At 38.4% G+C, this 21,954-nt stretch overlaps 1 protein-coding gene across 1 annotated transcript in view; it reads right to left on the bottom strand.

Moving 5' to 3' along the window:
• Positions 1-909: 909 nt before the first annotated feature.
• ITGA9 (integrin subunit alpha 9) overlaps positions 910-21,954 on the bottom strand; it is a 226,119-nt gene continuing 205,074 nt past the window's right edge. The window contains exon 28 of the mRNA XM_084226021.1: positions 910-3,552. Within this exon, the coding sequence (XP_084082147.1) occupies positions 3,454-3,552 (99 nt within the window). The 3' untranslated portion in view covers positions 910-3,453. The remainder of the gene's footprint in view (positions 3,553-21,954) is intronic.

The following is a 21,954-nucleotide window of genomic DNA, read 5'->3' as shown; positions in this document are numbered from 1 at the left end:
AGATTTTAGTATATCCAAAAGTCTCTGTTTATTACTTTAGCTGCTGCAGCACTAGTGCTTCCACTAATCTCTGAAAGCAAACTGGCCATTACATTCCTTTTAGCAGCAGCTTGGTCCTACAACCTTTGCCCAGCAATGACTGAGAACACTTATTTTTACTTTGAAGGGTGCTACCTTCATGTCAGAACCCACATCTACTTGGAACTCCCCAATGTCTTTGGCATTGTGGTATATAAAGCCGTGGTCTTTCACCAGTACAAATGGGCTCTGGGTCACAGGTCAGGTCCTAACTCTGTCTAGCCTGTTCTTAGATATAGAGCCAATAGTCTTAATAGGAAATAGACTGCTTTAGTATGGCTAGAGAACATTGAAACACTTAAGAGTCGTAGGAGTAAAAGCTTACATCTAGCTTCTGCTCCCTATACAGGTGACCAGTAAGCATGGGGATGTATAGAGTTAAAAACATAATTTCAAATGTTATTCAGCCACTATATTTCAGCCACTATGGACTATAAATCCTTCCAGGAAAAGCACATGAAGCTGAAAAATTCAACTTTCATCCAAATTCATAAATTGAAACAGAACTCAAGTTACACAGGTTGATACTCTTAACATAGGTCAGTGTCACAATCATGTGGGGTTTAATTTAATGTTGATAAAGCAAGATTGATGAAATATAAATAATTCTCACTACCTTTATTTTATTTCCATGGGTTTAAAATATTGTAGTCAAGTCAGCTTATAAATCATAGAATTACAATAAAAGATGTCTACTAGATGTCAACACACAGATAAACACACACATATAGTACTTAATTCAAATATACAGGAGAAAATGTCTTACCCACTTAATAGAAAAGTACTTGAGCTAGACAAGGCCATAAACTGACAAAATACTATTAGGATAATTTTGCAGTCATTTTTTTATTCCAAAAAGTTGCATTTTTTGTAAACCTGACATTTCCAAAACAGTGCAAGTGAATCAGAATACAGGTGAACACAAGCTTCTAAATACAGGTGACATCAGTAAGAGTGAATACATTCTTCCAATCACAAGTTCACAAAAAGAAATATACAATTTACAATATGTAAGTAATAACATTCAAAGAAAAATAAGGGACAATGGTGCAGATACTCTACTGTGCATGCAAACCAAGCTCCAAAGGTAATTAGTCTTTGCGCCAGTTTAATCAATGCACATTCAATGAACTAAATTCTATTTTCATTTATATCCAAGAAACCCTAACAAGTGGGTAGACTTGGGATTAATTCCATGACTCCCTTAATTCTTTAGTGAAAGCAGTATTATATATTTCCATGTCAAATGGATACCATACTTTAAACTTGTGCAAGACTCCAAAATGTGCCCATAAACAGAAGACATTCAAGAAAAATGATACTAAATATTGTCAAAGAAAAATTTTTCATATCTATTGCTTTCAGCAAACTGGGCTAACTGCACATCACTGACTTGGTATGGGGTCATTATCATTCATGTATTTAGGCATAGAAAGGGCTGTTTTCACTGTTATGCTTGCAGAAGTCTTCACCACTTTGAAAACAAAAGAGTGCTTAAGTGGTCTGCAGGCTTGGAGTTTACATAAGGCATAATTCCTCTCCCACATAACCAAAGCAACTTGTGAGTTTTTCTTGTCAGATGTTGAATCCATACACTTAATTCACTTCAAAACTATTTTCTCCCTAATGCATGCAGATAGCTAATAGTTAATAAATATCGGTCAATACTGTAGTAATAGCCGACACTTAATGATGGTGGGGGTAAAAAGCAAACAGGAATATGAATGTGGTCCATGTTTATAATTTGAAGCTATCATGAATATGGAAAGGAAGAGCAAGACCTGTTCTCAAGCAATTTCAAGCTTGTTCTCTGCATTCAAGTTTCCAATCTTCCAGCTGTTCTTCTACTCAGAAGGAGTAAAGAAGGAAGGAAGAAGACATCCTGCAACCTTTCAATCCTGGTTTCACTTTCTACCACAGAGCTTGGCCCCTCTTTCCTTTACATGGATTTTATACCAACATGGTATTTGTTCCTTATTCACACAAAGTGAATTCTACAAGTAGAATCTACACCCAAGTCTCACAAAGTTCCACTATTTCTATTCAGAAATCCAAGAGCTTTTTGAGGAAATGTGTTTGAATTAATTACACTGGATTTCTTCTAATTCAGCAAACAATTTGTTAAAGAATTACCAGCAATAAAAGTGGCAAGCTGAGATCCAGTAACACTTCTATCTTTACTAAACTTCCTTCTAAGTTCTTGAGGAAATACATTCAGTACTTGGAACACCCAGACAGGCAATCTCAAGACTCAAATATTCAAACATTTTAATCCTTGAATCTACTTATCTCTCTTAAAATTATCATATAAACAAACTCATGACTCAAGTATGTAACTCACATGAAAGACATAATGCTCACAGCATGTAGCAATTTATCACTTGCTTTGATAGCAACAGATCACAATCTTTAACAGTAGCTTTAAAACTATGCATCTTAATATGACTTTAATTACCTTTTAAAAAAAATTATTTAGAGGAATTTGTCAATGCCATAGTGGTTTGCCCAATTATGTCCTTCTGGTATCTCAACTGTACAGTCCTAGAAACTGCAAAAGAAAATTTCCAAAAGAGAACTATGCTGCCTTCTTCAGTGAGCCAAAGCAAGCTACATCTTTCTACTGTCACTGAAGAAGTATTTTTATCCACTCCCATACAGGCTAGTAAAGGACAGACTCAAAATACAGAGTATCACAACTGTGAAATACTTTAGGTTCTGTAGCTTATGAATCAAATACCAAATTTAACTTAAAGAGACAGTAAAAAGATTTGGCTTTTTTGTATTAAATTATTATATAAGATATTACCAAGCATTGTGAATTAAGCATATGAGGATTCCAGCTACTTTTATCTGCAAATCTCTCTTTTCTCCCTTGCATTGATGTTTAAAAGTACAATAGAATTTTTTTATATATATATATATAGTATGTATTTCCAAAGATTTAGCCAGATGTCAGTGCTTGAGTGAACTATATAGCTATTCAATAGAAATTATAAAACATTGATACAAATATAAAGACATACTCAATATAAAAAGCTTGTATTTATAAAAAATATTCTTAGGAAAAATTCTTCCCCTGAGGGCATACTACATAGTTGGATTCATAAATATTGCTCTGCACTGCAGCTTGGTTTCCAAAGTTCAAAGTTCAACTCTTAAATGAAGTGTGAATTGCTCCAGTCACCTGACATGGCTGCAGTGGTTGCCTCAGGATATGTTCCCTAGCTTTTTGGAGTAATAAAGACACAGGATCAATGGGGTCTCCGAAAAATCTGGAGAAGATTCCTTCTTCCACATATGGAAGATACGAGAGCAGGACCTATAGACTAGCAAGTGCATGTCACATGACTGGGCAGTTTTGTTTTCATGGGCAGTTTACTGATTTTTCTGGACCCAGTTCCAACTATCTTCATTCTCCTTTCTGCTCTTTTCAGCCTCAATAATTTCTTTGTACCTCCGTCGGAAGAAGCCCATCTGCAAATCAGAAGAGATGACAGTGGTAAGTTATTGAATCATTAAATTGAAACTTCTTGGTCAGTATGACGACAGATAACATTATGCATAACATTATAGAAAGAACTAGCCAAGGAATTAGCATTTATTTCCTCCAAGTGCCAATCCAAAATCTTAGTTCCTTATTTACATCAATATAAATTAGATCAGACTGGGTCCCATATCTTCACAAGAACTCTGCTCCTTCCTCTGAAGTAGGAATCCTCTTATATGAAGTATGAGCTAAAAAATAAAAGAACATTAAGTATTTCTAATAAATACAGACCAGCAGAGGCAGATACAGGTTTATTAGTTTAAAATAGAGACCAATGCTAAATTTGCAGCTGAACCTAAAACCAGTCTGACTCTTGAGTCTTAAGTAAATGCTGACAGAATTTTATGAACAGTACTCTCAGTGTCTACACTCCCACAAAACAAGAAGGACCAGAGGAATACAGTGCAGTCACCACCTCCCACTTCTCAGTTCCAACTAAAATCACTGACAGTCACTTTTGCATATCTTCTTGTTTCCTAAACCCTTGTACTTAAAGAAATGCAACTGGTTTTCATCTCAGTTTGGACAAAAATTCTCATATCTCTGTTTCTTTAAGTCTCTCAGATAAACAAACATTATTTTAATAACAGACTTTGGTAAGCATTCAAGAATAACTCCTCAAACTTAGCAATGCACAGTTGAGATCACTGAATAAATATTCTGTTCAACATAACCAAACATTTATGTAACTCCCACCACTCTAAACTTGTTTTCTTTCTCCTGCTGTGTAAAACATGATGTTTTAGTCTCCTTTTATCAACCAGTTATTGCCACCCTTTATCCCCAAATTGCCTGTGTGTACCAATATTTTGCGTTGTTTTGTCATTACTAAAATTCCACTAAATTGGACTTCTTAGTTTCAGTTTTCAACAACTTTCATTTTCTTCAAGTGTATTTTAATTCTCAGGGGTCTAAAAGGCAGCATATTTAATCTGTCAAGAGGGCTTTTCCAACACATCTTCCTAAAGTCTAAGTCCTTGCCTGTACCTCGAATTACATCCTGAATTCACAGCAGCATGAGACTATGTACCATCCTATCATCAGTGCTTATCTCTACCTCTTGCCTTCTGTGCAAAGGACATAGAAGCTGTAGCACAGAATAACAACCCCCTCTATTTTGGTAAATGGAACATGCTATTAATCTAGAGATAAGTGTACTCTGCTAGGAGCATAGCTATACATTACAGACATACTTACTGTCCTAGTTCCAGCCAAACAGGGATAATTTCTGCAGTAGCCAGAGGGGGCATGGCTAGAACCTGGAGATTATTCTACATGATCTCACAGCATTTCCAGGGGTGGTGGGGAATCTGTTCCAGGGGAAGTGGTTCATTCTGGTCAAGAAAGCAAAGTGGAGGGAACGGTGGGTAATGCTGGCTCTGAGCCAGAGGCAGCAGTTCAGGTAATGTGGCTGTAGTCAAGTTGGGCTCAGTAGCATTTTGCATGTGAATCACTCTCTTCTATTCTTTTGTTATTAACAATGTTGCTGTTACTATTTGTTTTCTTATCTCATTGCTGTTTCCAGTATATTGTACAAAATACGACCTTCATATTTTGTACCTCCAATTCTCCTCTCCATCCTGCCTAAGGGTAGTTTGGAGTGTTTCAGTGGGAACACTAAATTCAAGAATACAATTCCTAAAGCATGACAGCCTAATTCAGTGCCAAGTGGGTCACAAAGGTTATAACAACAGATCTGCCCAGAACAGGCTGGAAACAAACTTCATCTAAGCCTTTGTTGCATTAGGTACAGAGCTACTGGCTACAATGTTGCTTGATCTGTTCATGTGGTTGTAGTATTAACCCCCTATATACCTCTATGTACTCCGTGCAGTGCTCTTTTTCAGAGAAGGGAAAAGCATCAGAATTACTTTGTTGATGTACTGTGTGATAACAGTTTATCACATGATAATATGTAATGATGGTCATTTGGGGTTTGTATTCAGTGTTGTTCTCCTACCTTTGCCTCAGGCACACTATTTGGAAACCTCGTAAAAATTGTACCCAGTCTGTTGGGGAAGAAGGGAAGGATGACTTTCCCCAGCTTTTTATCCCCTTTCCTTCTTCAGGCCTGTACATATTCTTTGGAGAATTTTGAATTCTCTGTGGATGCCAAGGAAAGCATGTTGCTAAGTCTGCCAGGTCTCTTCAATGCAGTCCACACCATGGTAAGAATTAAGTAACAGACCTTTAACATGATCTTTTAGAGATCTGCCCTGATGGTGGGTAGTCATGAGTGGCATGGAATGTGAGAGAAAAATGCCCAGTTGTTGGAGGAATCTACCCCAAAGACTTGGAAGTTCATCCCTGAAACACTACAGAACCCTGATAAAGTGACAGAATATTTGCAAGGAGAATGCTGTGGCAATTCCATAGAGGTGCTATTTATTGCAATATGCTCGGCCCAGACTATGATTTATTGGACAGTGCTCTGTACTGACAGCACCCTCAGGGGGAAACAGACCCGTAGGCACTGTGGCCACTCAAACTGCAGATGAACAACTTGCACCTGTAGCAGGTGCCCCATTAAGAAATTCAAGACAAATTTAGTTCACTTAGTGAAGGATGAAGAGGAATAGGGCACTCACAACAGGAGGAAGAAGCAGGGCCAGAGACAATCACCTGATCTCTAGCTTCAGGTGAGCTGCAAGATATGCAAAAACATTTCAGCCACCAGTCAGGAGAGCCCCTTGTGACCTGCTGTTCTGATGCTGGGATATCACAACATGCAATATGAAACTAGATGGTAGTGAAGCCACGCAACTGGGATCCCTGTTCCAGGATGTGGGCATTGGCAAGGGGATTGGAAAGAGGACAGAAACTCTCAGCCTCTGGAGGCAACATCTGCCAAACATGAGGGAGCAGTATTCTCTCATGGATGACCTAATAGTGCACCGAGACAAGTGGAACGCCATGGAGAAAGGTATCCAGGACCTGAAAGAATTAGCTGTGCTGGAGGTAATCTATAAGGGATTCAAATAACAACCTGTAGATCCAGATTGGATCCAGTGTACACGATCCATGTGGCAGAAGTTTCTATGGAGTGTGGCATCATTGTACACCAACCCTTTGGCATTGATGTTAATGAAAGAAGAAGAAACACTGCTTCAGGTGATCACCCAACTTTGACAATATGAAGTTCTTTCTTCCTCCCTACCAACCTGTGCCTCGGCTGTGAAAAGCCTGAACAAGACTGAGGACAGACTTGAAAGACTCAAGCAACCTAGAGAGAAAATGTCCCATGCCAGTATGGACCAGAATCTCTGCTACTGGGAGCATGTAGCACTCTGCTGGAGAGAGGGGTACACACCACAAGGTAACCTGCAGTTTTACCTGCACGACCACAGAGAGGACACGAGAAAGTGGGATGGAAAACCCGCCTCTGCCCGAACAGCAGGGGTACATGAATTGAGAGGAAGAACAACCACCAACAGAAATTCTTCAAGGATAATCCAGTTTCCAGTGGGCAAGTCTTCAGACAGAATGGAAGGGCTGAATGTTATTTCTGATCCTCTTGAAGAGATCTCTAGCTCATGTTTACAAGAACTCAGCAATGACTGCCATGACCAGAACTACAGGGGCCTTGCCTCCAGCCATGTGGAAGAAAGGGGGAATCAGATCTATTGGACTGTGTGGATTCCATGGCCTGGCACATCAGACCCACAAGAGTAAAAGGGCTGTAGTTGACACAACATGGCGCACCAATGTTGCCATCAAGATCTGTAGGGGCATGATCTATCTCTATTTTGGGGGTGACAGAGGGGTCCCAACAGCTCTGGGACCTGAGGTGAGCCTAATTGGGAATGAATGGCAAAATCACCCCGTTCTGATTCGCCCAGAGACCCCGAGCACCCTTGGTATAGATTAACTCAGGAGAGGCTATTTCAAGGACTCAAGAGGGCATTGTTGGGCTTTTGGGATAGCTGCTGTGGAGACAGAGGAAATTAGACAACTGAACACCTTGCCTGGTCTCTCAAAGGACCCTTCTGCTGTGGGACTGCTGAGGGTGGAAGAATAACATACCAATCACTGACACAACAGTGCATCATCAACAACACTGCACCAACCTGACTCTGTGGCTCTCAGCCACCACTGGGTGCTGCTCTGAAGGCCATGCTGGACCTTCAGTATGAGCGGGAGTCCAGGTTCCCTCAATCTGCTTTGCATTCATCCAGACTGAATTGGAAAAGGGTGCAGCTCCAGAATAGTTGCAATACTTTGATAACATCATTGTGGGTGGCAACTCAGCAGAGGAAGTTTTTGAGAAAGAGGAGAAGATTATCTAAATCCTCCTAATGGCTAGTTCTGTCACAAAGCAAAGTAAGGTCACGGCACCTGCCCAGGAAATTCAGCTTTTAGGAGTAAAATGGAAAGATTCATTTAATCAGATTCCAATGGGTATGTGGATGGAATCCTACATGGCAAGTCACAGGAATTATTGAGGGACAAACTGGATCAAGTAAAATTGCAGTGCTGAAAGCTGTCCAGCTGCGTTTAGACATCAGTGAATGAAAGAAATGGCCAGTGCTCTATCTGTACACTGACTCATGAAAGGAAGCATGAGTGGGAGTGTCTAGGCTGATGGAAAAAGATCAATTGCCAGCACAGAGATAAACCCACCTGGGGTGCTGAATTCTAGGAAGACATCACTACCAAATAGAGAACTTGACTGTATGTCATGTAGACATACATGTATGTCTTGTTATAGGCAACAGTCAGGTTACTGGAGAACACCACTACAAACTGGTAGATTAAGCTGCCACGATTAAATTGTTTTAGGTGGATCTGGACTGGCAATGTAAGGATGATTTTCTTCTGGATTAGTGGCCTCATGATGACTCAAGCCATCAGTGAAGAGATTCAATATACAGATGTGCTTATGATAAAGGGATGGACTTAACCATGAACACAGTCTCCCAGCTTATCCACAACTGTGAAACGTGCTGCATGCCAAGCAAGAAATGGGGGGGGCAATGGCTGAAACAGAAATATGGGGAGGTCTGGAAAACTGATTGCATCACACTCCTGCAAACCAAGGCAAGCGCTATATTCTTACAATAGGGTAAGCAACTACTGGATGGCTGGAGACCTACCCTGTGCCTCACACCAATGACAAGACTGCTATCTTGGGCCAGCAAATCCTGTGGCAACATGACATCCCAGAAAGAATTGAGTCAGACAACGGGACTCATTTAAAAAATCACCTCATAGACACCTGGGCCAGAAAGCATGGTAAGGAGTGGGTGTATCATATTCTCTCTCATGCACCGGCCTCTGGGAAAATTAAATTATACCAAGGGCTGTTCAAAACCACATTCAAAGCAACAGATAGTGGAACCTTCAAACACTGAGATCTACATCTTGCAGAGGCTACCTAGTTAGTTAACATCAGAGGCTCTAGTAATTGAAAGCCTCCATGACAGCCTCTACACACCAGGGAACGGGATAAAGTCCCCATGGTACATATTAGGAATATGTGTTAGGGAAGACAGTTTGGGTTCGTTCTGCCCTTTAAGGCACATGCAAAGCCATCTGTGTGATTGTTTTTGCTCAAGGACCTGGGTGCACATGGTGAGTAATGCAAGGACAGAGAAACACAATGCATACTTCAAAGGGATTTGATTTTTGGGTAAGAGCAGTCTGTAATATTGAATTGTATAATATCAGTTGCTGAATGGCACTGCTACTGGATGCATAACCACCATGGATATGGACTGCTCCAGATATACCAGTTGTGAGCTCCTGATGCAGCTTGCACCCACCAACAGCACACCAGCCCTCTTGCCCTGGAAGACAACCTAGGACAGAGAGAATCCAGTGTCACGGACTAAATGAACTCAACAGACATCTTGGAAGGATGGCCATTGACTATAGAAACTATACCCGTGCTGTATATACATACATACCTCCCCCTATATATATATATATATATATATATTCACACACACATTTATGCATAGATTTGGAAGGTGTAGGATCTGGGCATGACATTCATGATATAGAATAAGGGGTGGATAACATCCTAGTTCCAGCCAGGACAGGGTTAATTTTTGTAGTAGCCAGAGCAGGCATGGCTAGGACATGGAGATTTTTCTATACCACGTCATGTCACTGGTGGGGGTGGAGGGAAGACACTTTCTTCAGGGGAGAAGGATTTCCTTCCAGTTGAGTAGGTGGGAGAGAAGGATTGGCAGGGTTTGTTGGTTCCGAGCTGGAGGGAATGGCTGGGGTAGCATGGCTGTGGCTTGACCAGGTTGGGCTCAGTGAGCCTTTTGCATGTGAATTACTCTTTCTTTCATACACTTTTGTTATTAGTATTATTGCTGTTGCTGTTTGTTTTCTTACCTTGTTTCTGTTCCCAGTAAATTATCTCAGCCTGTGATCTTCAACTTCTGTGCTTCCACTCCTCTCCAGCCCACCATAAGGGAGAAGGTAGCAGCAGGGAGGAGTGAAAGGCTCAAGGTTTTAGTGGGAGCACTAAATTAGAGAATACTATTCCTAAACCACAACACCTGCAACTACTTCATAAATGCACAGTAGGTAGACATATATATAAATGCTCACGATCTCAATGTTACAAAGGTCCCATGAACTGGATGCCTCCCTGAATAACTGGAATTAGACCTTAAAAGTAATTTCTTCAGTCATTCACAGACTGTAAACATAGTATCTTTCCCATGTACCATAAACAAAGCTTTATCTGTTGCAATGTACATGCAAATGCATGAATAATGGTCTTTCTGTTCTGAAAAATCAACTCACATAAGTGACTCTGTTGAATTTTCTTGCTTCCTAGCCTCTTTCAGAACACTGTATGAAAGGATTCAGAAACGGAGAGTTGGAGAGGAGTTTCTCTAGTTCCCAACTCTTCAAACTCAATCTAGAAGTGAGATCAAATTCTTTTTTTTAGCAGAAAAATATCATTACTAGTAATTTTTGTACTTGGACCCACATGCTATACCATGCAAAGAATTTATTTTGAGAAGACAACTTCAAGATTGCACCATCATAAAACCACAGTGAAAGTTCACCAGTGATGCCAACAGAATTCAGCTCAGTGGAGACTGCAAGCGAATAGCAGAAGTTTCTCTAGATTTTCAGACTGAAATGGAAGCGAATTATTATACTGATAACAAAAAAAAAAAAAATTGTAAGACCCTACTAATTTTCTTGTTCTGCTCCAGCTTAATTAATCATGGGTGCTTATTTATTCACTGCTGCTGCTATTTATGCATGCTCAGGGAGCAGATGTTATGAAAACATGGGTGGCTTTTTTTTGTATTATCAGTTTTTGTAACAGAACCTACATGTTCTATGCATTAGAAAACTGCCAAGAAAAGTACAATTTCTAGTTTTAAAAACAGATTTTAAATCCTTAACATTTTCATCTTTTATGTAACCATATCCTTGGTACAGTAAAACTTCCTCTTGAAGTTATAATCAAAATTATAGAAAGGCTTTTTAATTTCCTTGAGAGCCAAACAAACATACCCCAACTATTTCCCACTGATGTTTTATATAAAAAAATGTTTCTGAACATCTGCTTCAGGAATTGTCTTAAAAGCTGGCAAGGAGGGTTTTGGTATTTTACTACTTTTTTTTGGATAAAGCATGCTGTCATATAACTTTCTGGTAGGGATAAAAAGTGAGCTAAAAACTGTAATAAATATTAATGAAGCATGAAATCCCACATCTAGAAGTGATTCCACTATGAAGAATTATATTTATTTGCTATAAATTATGTGGGTACTGTAAAATTATGTAGAGGACTTCAGTGCAAGCAAAAGAGAAACTGGACCTTAAGGATATATTTTTTTTAATGTTTTCAGAAATACTGGTGAGGGATTAGATACATTTCCCATCCTTCAGAGACAACGATGTTCTTTGTTATGTGACACTGCTCTTTAGTGACATATATTTACATTTAATGTAATAAAATCCCTCATCAGACCATCACCAGAAAGAAGGTTTTTTTTTGTAATTGCCACGAAGAAATCACAACAGTTATTGTCTCACAGAAGACCACATATCCATCTCCTTACAATTAACTCATTTCATTCAAGAAGGACAGCAGTATTCACCGTATGTGGAAGGCTGGTAAGTAACTTTGGCAGGCTGGAGAGAACAAGTTTTATGAATTTAACATACAGTGATGGGTAATAAGGAGGCAGACAACCGGACCAAAGCAGGAGAGTTGATACAACATAGGGTTGAACATATACAGGCTCTTTTATCACTGGGGCTGAAGTGACACCAGGTCCCTTTTCCACGGCTAATGCAAAACCATTAACAGAACTGAAAAAAACCCATTGAGGAAAGCACTGCTGGGACTCAGTCCTGAATTTCAAGCAAGGTAGGGAGAAATCCTCATCGTTAAGAGGAGTATTGCTGTGATCTCATTTATAGAATGGGTGTTTACAGTGGACCAGTGGTTGCTAACACTTGTTTCATAGGCAATGAGTCTCTAATATTGTTAATTTCTCCCAAATGTTGCTTTCCATATATATATATAGACACACCCATATGTGCACACATACAGTTATATGTATAGAGCAAGGAAAGACCCAGCTCCAGAACTGTGACCCCATCAGGAAGTCTGCGAGCTCACACATCCCCATCCAAGGAAAGCTCTGATCAGTAATCATCTGCCTGGGGAAGGCACTCATGAGAAAAAGAGCAACAGGAGAGTGCATTTACAGGAGGCAGAGACTGTGAGTCCTGGTTTACGGCAAATCGGGGAAAAACCTACATAAGGGCACCCCCAGAAAGCAAGTCCACGTGGCCCCTCTCCCCAGCCAGTTCAGGAAGAATTTCCTCAGAGAGAAGTGGAAGAAAACCTGTTTATTTAACAGGCAAACCACTCCTCAGCACAAGAAATGAACAATAGCAGATGACAAAACTCATTTACCGATCTGCAGTGACAACAAATCAGAAAGTCTCTCCTGTGGGTGCTCGCTCTGTTACCAATCCCTCCGGCACTGGGAAAGGCTGCTGCCCAGAGCAGACCCCCGCAGGCCACAAAGCGCAAGCTCTTGGTGTTTCCCTGGATCCAGTCTGAGCAGGTTTGAATGGTTGAAAAGGGAAAGAAAAACAGTCCAGGGAAAACTTGGACTTCCTCAGCTAGCTAAACCAACTAAAAAGCAAAAGGAGTGCTCTGTTCTGCCCCGTCCATGCCCAGACAACAACAGTGGAGTTCTCTGTTCCAGCAGACTGTGGGGGAGAGTGCAGCTGATAACAAAACTCTGTGCTTCTCCTTCTCCCTGCCTTCACTATCAGAGCCAGTCTTGAAGGCACAGATTATAATATCCAGCATAAACAGAACACCTGACTGGGGATACAAGCACCATAATGTCACCCTAGGACACTGTGAAAAGCTGTGGAAAGCTGAAGGGTTATAAGAGAAGAGGAGGCATCATCCACCAAAGACAATGCAGGAAATGAGAAAACAATAGATGGACTAGAATAACTAAATTAAAGGATGTGTGTAAACCCATGGATGGTTTCAGATTTTGAATCTAAACCACCTACTTATTGCAGCTCTAATACTAAGCACCTCCAGAAAAGACTGCTTATTTTTTGTCACTTCAAAACCTGAAACCATCCATAGGTTTTTACACACATCTTTAATTTAGTTATGTAGCCCATGTGCCCTTTCGTAGCACAACTTTACAGTATATGTTGAGAAGAAAGCATGTTTCTGGCAATATTGAATAATAAAGCAATACAAAAACTGTTAAGTCTGAGATGGGAAATTACACCTATTATTGTGAAGTTATTTCTTGCCATGTGACAGCACTGTCAAGTCCTCTATTCAAACACAGATATTTAAAGTCTTTAGCATACACAACTCCCTTAAACTTCCATGCCAGATTTAAATCCCTTCAATCCCAAGTAAATCATATCTAACAGCACTCACATAGAACAGCATTCTTCAAGCACCCACAAAAATGGAAATTACTTCAGTCAAAAATCATTTCAAACTTTTGAATTATCATCACAATAATGAATTATCTTCTTGGAGTTTTTTTCTGCTGCTACTTTCTGCATATCCAAAGGCTGAATTACTAGATCTTATATTTTCCTAAACTCCAAAAGTATAAGCACTTACCCAACACAACCTAAGTATGGGCTATCTCTCGAGGATGTGGATTATAAATATGTTTGAAAAGTGTTGAGATTACAAAATAAAATTTAATTTGCAGTTGGGAAAAAACAAAGCTGATCAGAGGGCAAGCAATATCTGCTTTTATTTTATTCACTGTTAGGTAAATTTCTAAAGTGTTTTTATCATGCCCAACAAGGTTTATTCTCCCAATGAAATAAAAAGAGAAATAGCTTGAAATGTGGATTGTAGAAGAATGGTTATGTTTTGCATTTTTAAAAGACTTTTCTCATTAATATAAGTAGTTAGGAAACAAGAAAAAAATTATAACAGTCACATACTGCTGTAAAAACAACATTGTGTCTTAATTACAGTAGTGCTCCAAGACTATAACTGAGTTAGGAATGGAGGTTTGTGAACAACGATACTCAAACAGAATTCAAAACTGTATCAGAAGGTTTTGCCACTTCTTAGTTTTTAATTAAGTTTCTCTAGTGCATACTCTGTCTTAAACTGCACACAAGAAGTACTGATTTTTAACAATATTACTCTATTGACAAGGTTACTAACCACAACATGCCAACATGTCAAAAGAAAAGCCAACAAGTCAAAAGAAAAGAGAGTAAAGTAAGTACTAACAAAGGGGTAAGAAATTAAACAAAAGAACCACTGAAGAAATCTCCCAGAGAACAAGGCTTTGACAACATATATTTTGGGTTTGGTGCCTTAGTCACAAGCTGTCTTTCCTCTCATACACAATTTCTTTATCTAATATAAGCAGTGTCCAGTCATACCTGATTAATAGTCTGTATTTACATAATTAATCTTTTACTGACACATTGCTAATCTAGGTGGATGTCCCAGGCCATTCACAACCAACTTACACATCTCATCTTTTTTTGGTGTGTGCTATTTGGGTACTTCTCCCTTCACACAAACAGTACCACAGCTAGAAAAATACTCAGCTAATCATGGCTCAAAGCAGGGCTAGGAACCACACCCCATTAATATGCCACCAGTCGGCAGAGGAACAACACTCCCAACATCTGCAAAGCAGTGTTGCTGAGATTAGAAGCATGGAGTATTTTGCCATGTAGAGATTGATCAGTGGTTATTATACATCTCATAATGCATCTCTAAATGCATCTCATTTAACTACCACCAAGAAGGCAGATAAAACCACTTTGCACTTGGCTTTACATAGCCCTGGATGATTCTGGCAAGCCATCCGTTTCAAGAGGAGGCAGTGTGTTCTCCCAATTAAAGAATGCTTGCCAGATATTTGTATCAGCTTTTACACCAAGACTTCTCAAACTGTCAGTCCTGTTCACCATGTGAGGAAGAGGCAGTTTGGAGAGGAGCGATGTGTCTTGTCTATAGTTAAAGGAGAAAATGTGCATTTCAGAGGAAGGATGATAGTGTAACTAAAGTAAGCTTATGAATATGCAGGAGGTCTGGCTTCGATTATATCATCTTTCATTGACTTTTTGAGAGGCAAATCCCTCAACTTTCTTATAATGTAGGTTCTCATTTACTCAATGAAACAAGTACAAGAAAATAACGTGATTCAAACATCGCCATTCCACAAGTGGCTGCACACACATATAATAAATACTTTGTACATGTACACAATGACATATGTACTTATACAGCCAGGGAACTAAGGCAAAGATAAGTTCAGCAGTTTGCTCAAAGTTCTCCTCTGCAAAACAGTTTGTTTAGCTACTGTGGAAGAATTTGATACCTACCATCTGTATCTGATCCCAGTGTATTGCACCTGACAGACATTGCTATGGCACAAAAGTATTAGCAACGTACATAAAATAGCCCTTAACTTTTAACTTACTTTCATCTAATCTGGCTAATATTTCTTGAGATGTTACTGCTGGTGTGTTGGGAAAAGATCTGTTGTTCTTCATAGATATTAAAAGTAAATTTATTTCACATACTGTAGTACTAAAACAAGCATAGTTTTTAAACACACATTTTATTAGGCGGTTACTTTGTAATGTTGAAATAATAAGATAAAACTCTTTTTTTTTTGATAAGAACATTCACAAGTAATAAACTGATCAAAGGGGATATAGTAATATCAGGGGACTCCAATATCTGGGAATGATTGGCATCTGACTCCAAGGCTTTGGAATGCCAAACACTCACTTTATTAAAACTATATTATATTACATTACACTATACTATACTACATCTATACTACAAAGAATACTAAAGAATGCTAACTAACAAACTAAAAACTCGTGACTGTCTGCCAACGGACAGTCCCCACAGCTTGGACCTGATAGGCTAATTAACATAAACAATTCCACCAGAATCCAATCCAATCAAGCAATCACCTTGGGTAAACAATCTCCAGAACACATTCCACATGAGCACAAACACAGGAGCAGCAAATGAGATAAGAATTGTTTTGATCATTCTTTTCTCTGCTTTTCTCACAGCTTCTCTCTGTTCAGAGGGCATGTGAATACCACAAAGAGATCATCAAATAAACTATTATTTTAACCAAATTCCCTATATCTATCTGAAAGGCCAAATGTCAAAAAACAGTCACTAAGGCTAGGTACCTCAAAGTAGATGCATAATTCAGACTAGCAGCATGCATGGAAAAGATGTGTTTAGGTATGCAAAATAGTTAATTGCACACAGAGAGGGACACCAGTACAGAAAATCTAATTTAATACATTGGGTTCTTTTAATGCAACGTGCCTTGCCATTCTCACTGATGCCAGAGTGTCACCCCACTCATCAATAATTTGCTCCTCTAACCAATTCTTGTGCAACTTTTCTCCCAGGAACTGTTCAGTTGGCTTCAATGGAGCTACTCAGTAATGTGGCGAATAGAGCTGTTAGGTCTGTTATTTACCCTTGGAATATCTTTACCATGTAGGTACCATCTAGGTTGCATCAGACAAGACTTACTAATCCAGGTTTTCATTTGTGCATACATAGTATCTTTTACTTAAGACTTAGTATTTATAGTACTTCAAAAATTAAGAGAATTCCAGTGACTGACTTATAAAGATCTTTCAGTGCTAAGTTAGGGCAACCTGAGTTTAATGAAAATGTAAATGTCTTGCATCTTGCAGCATAGTAACTATGTACAGTATCTTGCAAGACAGATGCTACCAGTATAAGTATAATTAAAAAGATTGGCCAACATTTAAACTTACAAACATTTCCATATAGTTTAAAAATTTTTACCTATTGCAAAATTTTACTGTATAGTTTATTTTTAAAAAGTCGTAGAATGAACACAGCCATCAACAAAAGTTCATCTCTGATTATCGCTCTCAAAACTGAGAAAGAACACAATGTCTACTGCAGATATGTCCAGATAAAATGATCTTCTAAAATCTCAACAGGGAATAGGACCATAACTAAAGATATCATTGCTATAAACACAATTAATTTAAGACATATCTCAATCCATATTTTCCATTTCCTCTCCAAAGAAAAGAAAGAAACATTACTGACCTATTTTTTGCTTTGTTTGAAAACTAGAGACTAAACATTAAAGACCATTTATGTAATCAATAAAAAGTAGCTTTACAATCATACTTTGATATATTTGATCAGTGAAAAATATTTGAATAAAAGTTGTACCATGTTTACAATTATCAGAATAAGTCACCTTCATGGGTTAGCCAAACCAGAAGGAAATGGCTATGATTGGTGTAAGTTATAATACAACATTGCCCATTGCAACACCGGTAAATTATAATACAGCATTGCCCATTGTAACACCAAAGACAGAATTCAGACTAGGCAAATCACATTTGCTCTATTATTGGCATTTGGGTCTGAGAGATGCTAATGACTTCCAATAAATATACATATTGTGTTCTGGTAGTGGGAAATCTTGGAACCTTAGGTACTTATTTGCAATTTTTCAGTGTACACATCCATTCTTTTTCTCATTTAGACTCCTGAAAATGATGGCTATCTTTTGTCTTTTCTGAAACACATTCTGAACTACAACTCTACCTCTCTCTTGCCAGTAGATTACATTTGCCTGCATGGTTCCATGATAAGAGCAACACAGCTACAATGGCTGTGATGTTCTCAAAGTACTCTGGCATGCACAGCTCTCATTCGGAGGGCACTGAGACCACAGAGAACACTCAGTCACAACATTATTGTTGCACATTTGCATAGCTCATTTTATCAAGAAAGATAACAAAGGCATTTTGCAAATACTGGACACATGCCAGCACTGAAATGGTGCCAATCTTTCTTTTGAGGGTAGGGAACAAGTATTAAATGGCAGCCAGCAATCTCAGTGGTGAAGGCAGTGTTTTGGCTACAACAGTAGCATTAACCATTTACTTGTGCAAGAACAAATAAAAGATGACCAAACTCAATCTTTCTGTAACATCCAGTCAGAATTCAAAAAGCACAGCTTTCAGTGGAGTAATCAGCTGTAGAAAATCTGAAGTTCGAGGCACTGCTGCAAGAATAAGAACCATTTTGGTCTCCACAAGCCAAGAGTCTACAAAAATTTTGTGGTGCTTGCTTTGGTCCAGGAAAAGGAAAAAATAAAACAAGATTTGATTGTTCTTTAAGAAAATGAGACTTAAATGATCCACTCAACTTCTGCCTGGTGAAAACTTCATTATTTGTACAGACAGCCAACCACTTCCATTGTCCCATTTCCTCCTCAAGGCTTCATAGACACCATACAAAATTAAGATCTATCCATGTTTGGGAGGTAATTTGGTGTTGAATCACAGAAGTTAATTATCACCTGATTGCATTTTTAATATTTGTAACATGATAATATTGAAAAAACTTATTCTAGGTCTACTGAACCTAGAGTCTGTATCAAAAAAGTAGTATCCTGAGAAGCCTACATGTGAGATAGCAAGTAACAACTTACTTAAAGCAACTAGATAAATGAACATGTAACAAAAGCAATAAAATTGAAAAGTTTATCACAAAACCATAGAGAATGCAATGCTTCGAGGACTACAGAAAGAGGAATTTCACAGACCCCAAACAAAGTCACTTCTTGCAGTTTTTATGGACAGATAGGACAGGTATGGGCTTTTAGGTTGCTAAAAACAGGTATCATATTTTTGTGAATGAGACAACCTCAAAAGTTCGAGGAAAAAGGTGAGCAGGAACTTAAGAGTAAGTTTGAAAAGATAGTGTTGACATGTATTTAAATAAAGGAGAGATTATGAAGACGAAAAAAACAAGCAAGAAATTAGAAGAAATATAGACTTCTTAAGTTCCAAGGCAACTGGTGGATCCATCTACATCTCTGCAGGGAAGATCTTTGTGATCTGTTCTCTTGGGTTACAATGTAAAATTCATACCAAATATACCAAAAGTATTCTACTCCCATTTATATAAGCTGTTAAAATGGGTGGAGCAGTGTTCTTTATTGTCTCCATGACTTAGCCCTGGTAACTCCCTCTGGGGAAGCAGGAGCCACCCTGGGGGGCCATCTCTGCTAATAGGCCATCAAGGTCTCTCAGCACAACTCACAGAATAACGTAATTCCATATTCCAACAAAATAGGAAAAACTGGGGTAATCCTTGCCAGTCTGCCTTATGCATGGCATCTTGTGGAAGTCAGGGAAAAGCTGCTCACCCTCTCTGAATCTGTATGCACTTAAACCAGAGAAAGCCCAACAACTACATGAAATATGAAAATAAATAGAGAAGAAAAGCCACTCAAAAGCTGATCAAGCTCATGCTATAAAGCTTTTTATGTGTGCATAAACATGGCTGTGATCTTGCACATAAATAAGTAAGCTTTTATTTGAAGTGAAACAACCAAACATTTAACATCACTTCCATTGACAAGAACCCCCTAAACTGTGCAATTTTAGATCTACAAATAATGAAATAATTACCATTCTCATATTAGTATGATGCACAGTAAACTTATTCTGTTTAAAAACAGAATTTTGTGCTGGAATGTCCATGAGATCTCGCTCCTGCTAATGCTATTAAATCTAGCAGTGTGTAATGTGAAATATTTACATGTATTCTAGTATTCTTCTGCAGCTTTAAGGAACTGTCTACTCCATTTGCAAAACACCAGCATGCTTGCAGGTTTGTCCATTGTGTAGTGCCACTTGAGGTGTAGTTGTGTACACAGCAAGAGTGTACTTTCCACCTAGGGCTGAGACATGGGTGCCGCCAGCACACTCTGCACTGCTGCCAGTGTTCAGTTCTGTTACAATGAGTTTGCTCCAGCTCCTGCTTTTTTTTTTTTTTTTTTTGTGTAAACAGCTGCCTTCCAGCACCACAGTTTAGCTCTAATTAATTTGTTAATAAAAGTACAATTTATTTTATAATCTAGTCCTGAAACTCATTCTCATTATCTTAGGAGGCAGTTCTAAGATATCCAAATTGCTATCTAATTAAAATCTGTTCTTTCATTCCACATTTAAAAACTAAATTCTAATATAAAGTTGGGATTTTTTTTTTTTTTACTTCTTCGCACACAAAATTTAGGAATGACTGTAGGATCTACTTGGTCAATTTTGTCTAAAAAATATTTACAATCAGACAATTTAAGATTCCTCTGTAGGACTGCAACTTTTCTGTGGGAAATAGTAAATGTAAGAAGATTTCCAGAAAGCTGGAAATGTAGGCCTTAGAAACAGAAAGAGCAAAGAAAATTTGAACTAGCTGCAGCTGCAAAGGCTTAAAGTAGAAAAAGTTACAACAGTATAGTACAATTGGTATTACATTGAAAAATTCAGATGATTTGCAAAATGCATTGTTACGTTTCTCAGGTATTTTTTCTATTCATTATCCAGTCCACAAATTGTTGCAAGCAAAATTGAGTTTTAGGGAAAAACCCATGCTAAGTGAAGAACCTTTAAGTACTGTAACTCTCTTCACTGATGAGTCAAAGAAGATACATAAATCAGTGATAGTATAGTTAAATCAAACAACTAAAACATGAGAATCAGACATTCAAACAGTAGAAGGGTCTCCTCAGATTGTTGAACTAGTTGCAAAAGTTAAGGCTTTTCAGCTCTTTCTACAATCAAACAACTAAAACATGAGAATCAGACATTCAAACAGTAGAAGGGTCTCCTCAGATTGTTGAACTAGTTGCAAAAGTTAAGGCTTTTCAGCTCTTTCTACAACCTTTTAATTTGATTACAAATTCTGCTTATGTTACTAATGTAGTTTAAAAAATAGAAGGATCAGTTTTAAAGGATGCTAGTAATGATACCCTATATCATTGTCTTTATACAATTTTACAACACAGAACCCACCAATATTTTGTTTCTCACATTAGAGCTCATTCCTCGCTTCCAAGATTTATAGCTGGAAGAAATGCAAGAGCTGATAAACTGACAATGGTTGTTTCAAACACTTTACCAAATATTTTTAAACAAGCAAAACTAAGTCATGCCTTTTTTCACCAAAATGCACAAGAACTTGTGCAGATGTTTCACATTTCCAAAAGTCAAGCTAAAGCTATCATTAGTATTTACCCTGATTGTCAGCTTGTGCAACACTGTTTCTACAGGAGCCATCAACCCCCTAGGTTTACAAAGCCTACAATTATGGCAAACAGGCATCACTAAGTACCCTTCCTTTAAGAAATTTAAAAACATCCATGTGTCAGGATGGATGACACATAGTGCAAAACATCAGGTGCAGTCTTCGCTTCTTCCCACACATGAGAAACAAGTAATCATGCCTGTCAACATTTTTTACAAGTACTTCCTTCACTAAGTGTGCCCCAAGATGTAAAAACAGACAATTGCCCTGCATATATATATCCCAAAAAGGGGTCACATTTTTAATAGATTAAGGTGTTCGTCACACCTTTAGTATTCCTCACTACCCCACAGGTCAAACAATTATCAAAAAGACACATCACACAATAAAATGCATTCTAGATCAACAGAAGGAGGCAGTAGATGCAACGCCACAGATGAGATTGGGCAAAATTTTATGTTTTTAATTTTTTGAACAACTCTTTTGCAGAACCTGATCCACAAATTTTTAGGCATTTTTCAAATCACACAGGTGAAACTGAAAGAAAATCCCCTTGTTTTAATTAGAAGCCCTGAGACAGGACAAATTGAAGGTCCTTTCCAACTAATAACTTGGGGTAATAAGTATGCTTGTGTCTCTACAGGTGCAGGACCTTAAGTGGGTTCTGGCAAAGAAAGTCAAACTGTATCACACATGAGGAAGCACTGACAAGTCCAAGAGCGGAGAAACAAGT

Source organism: Fringilla coelebs (genome assembly GCF_963513975.1).
Source record: "Fringilla coelebs genome assembly, chromosome: 1".
Lineage (NCBI taxonomy): Eukaryota > Metazoa > Chordata > Aves > Passeriformes > Fringillidae > Fringilla > Fringilla coelebs.
This window is presented reverse-complemented; position numbering and strand designations above follow the sequence as displayed.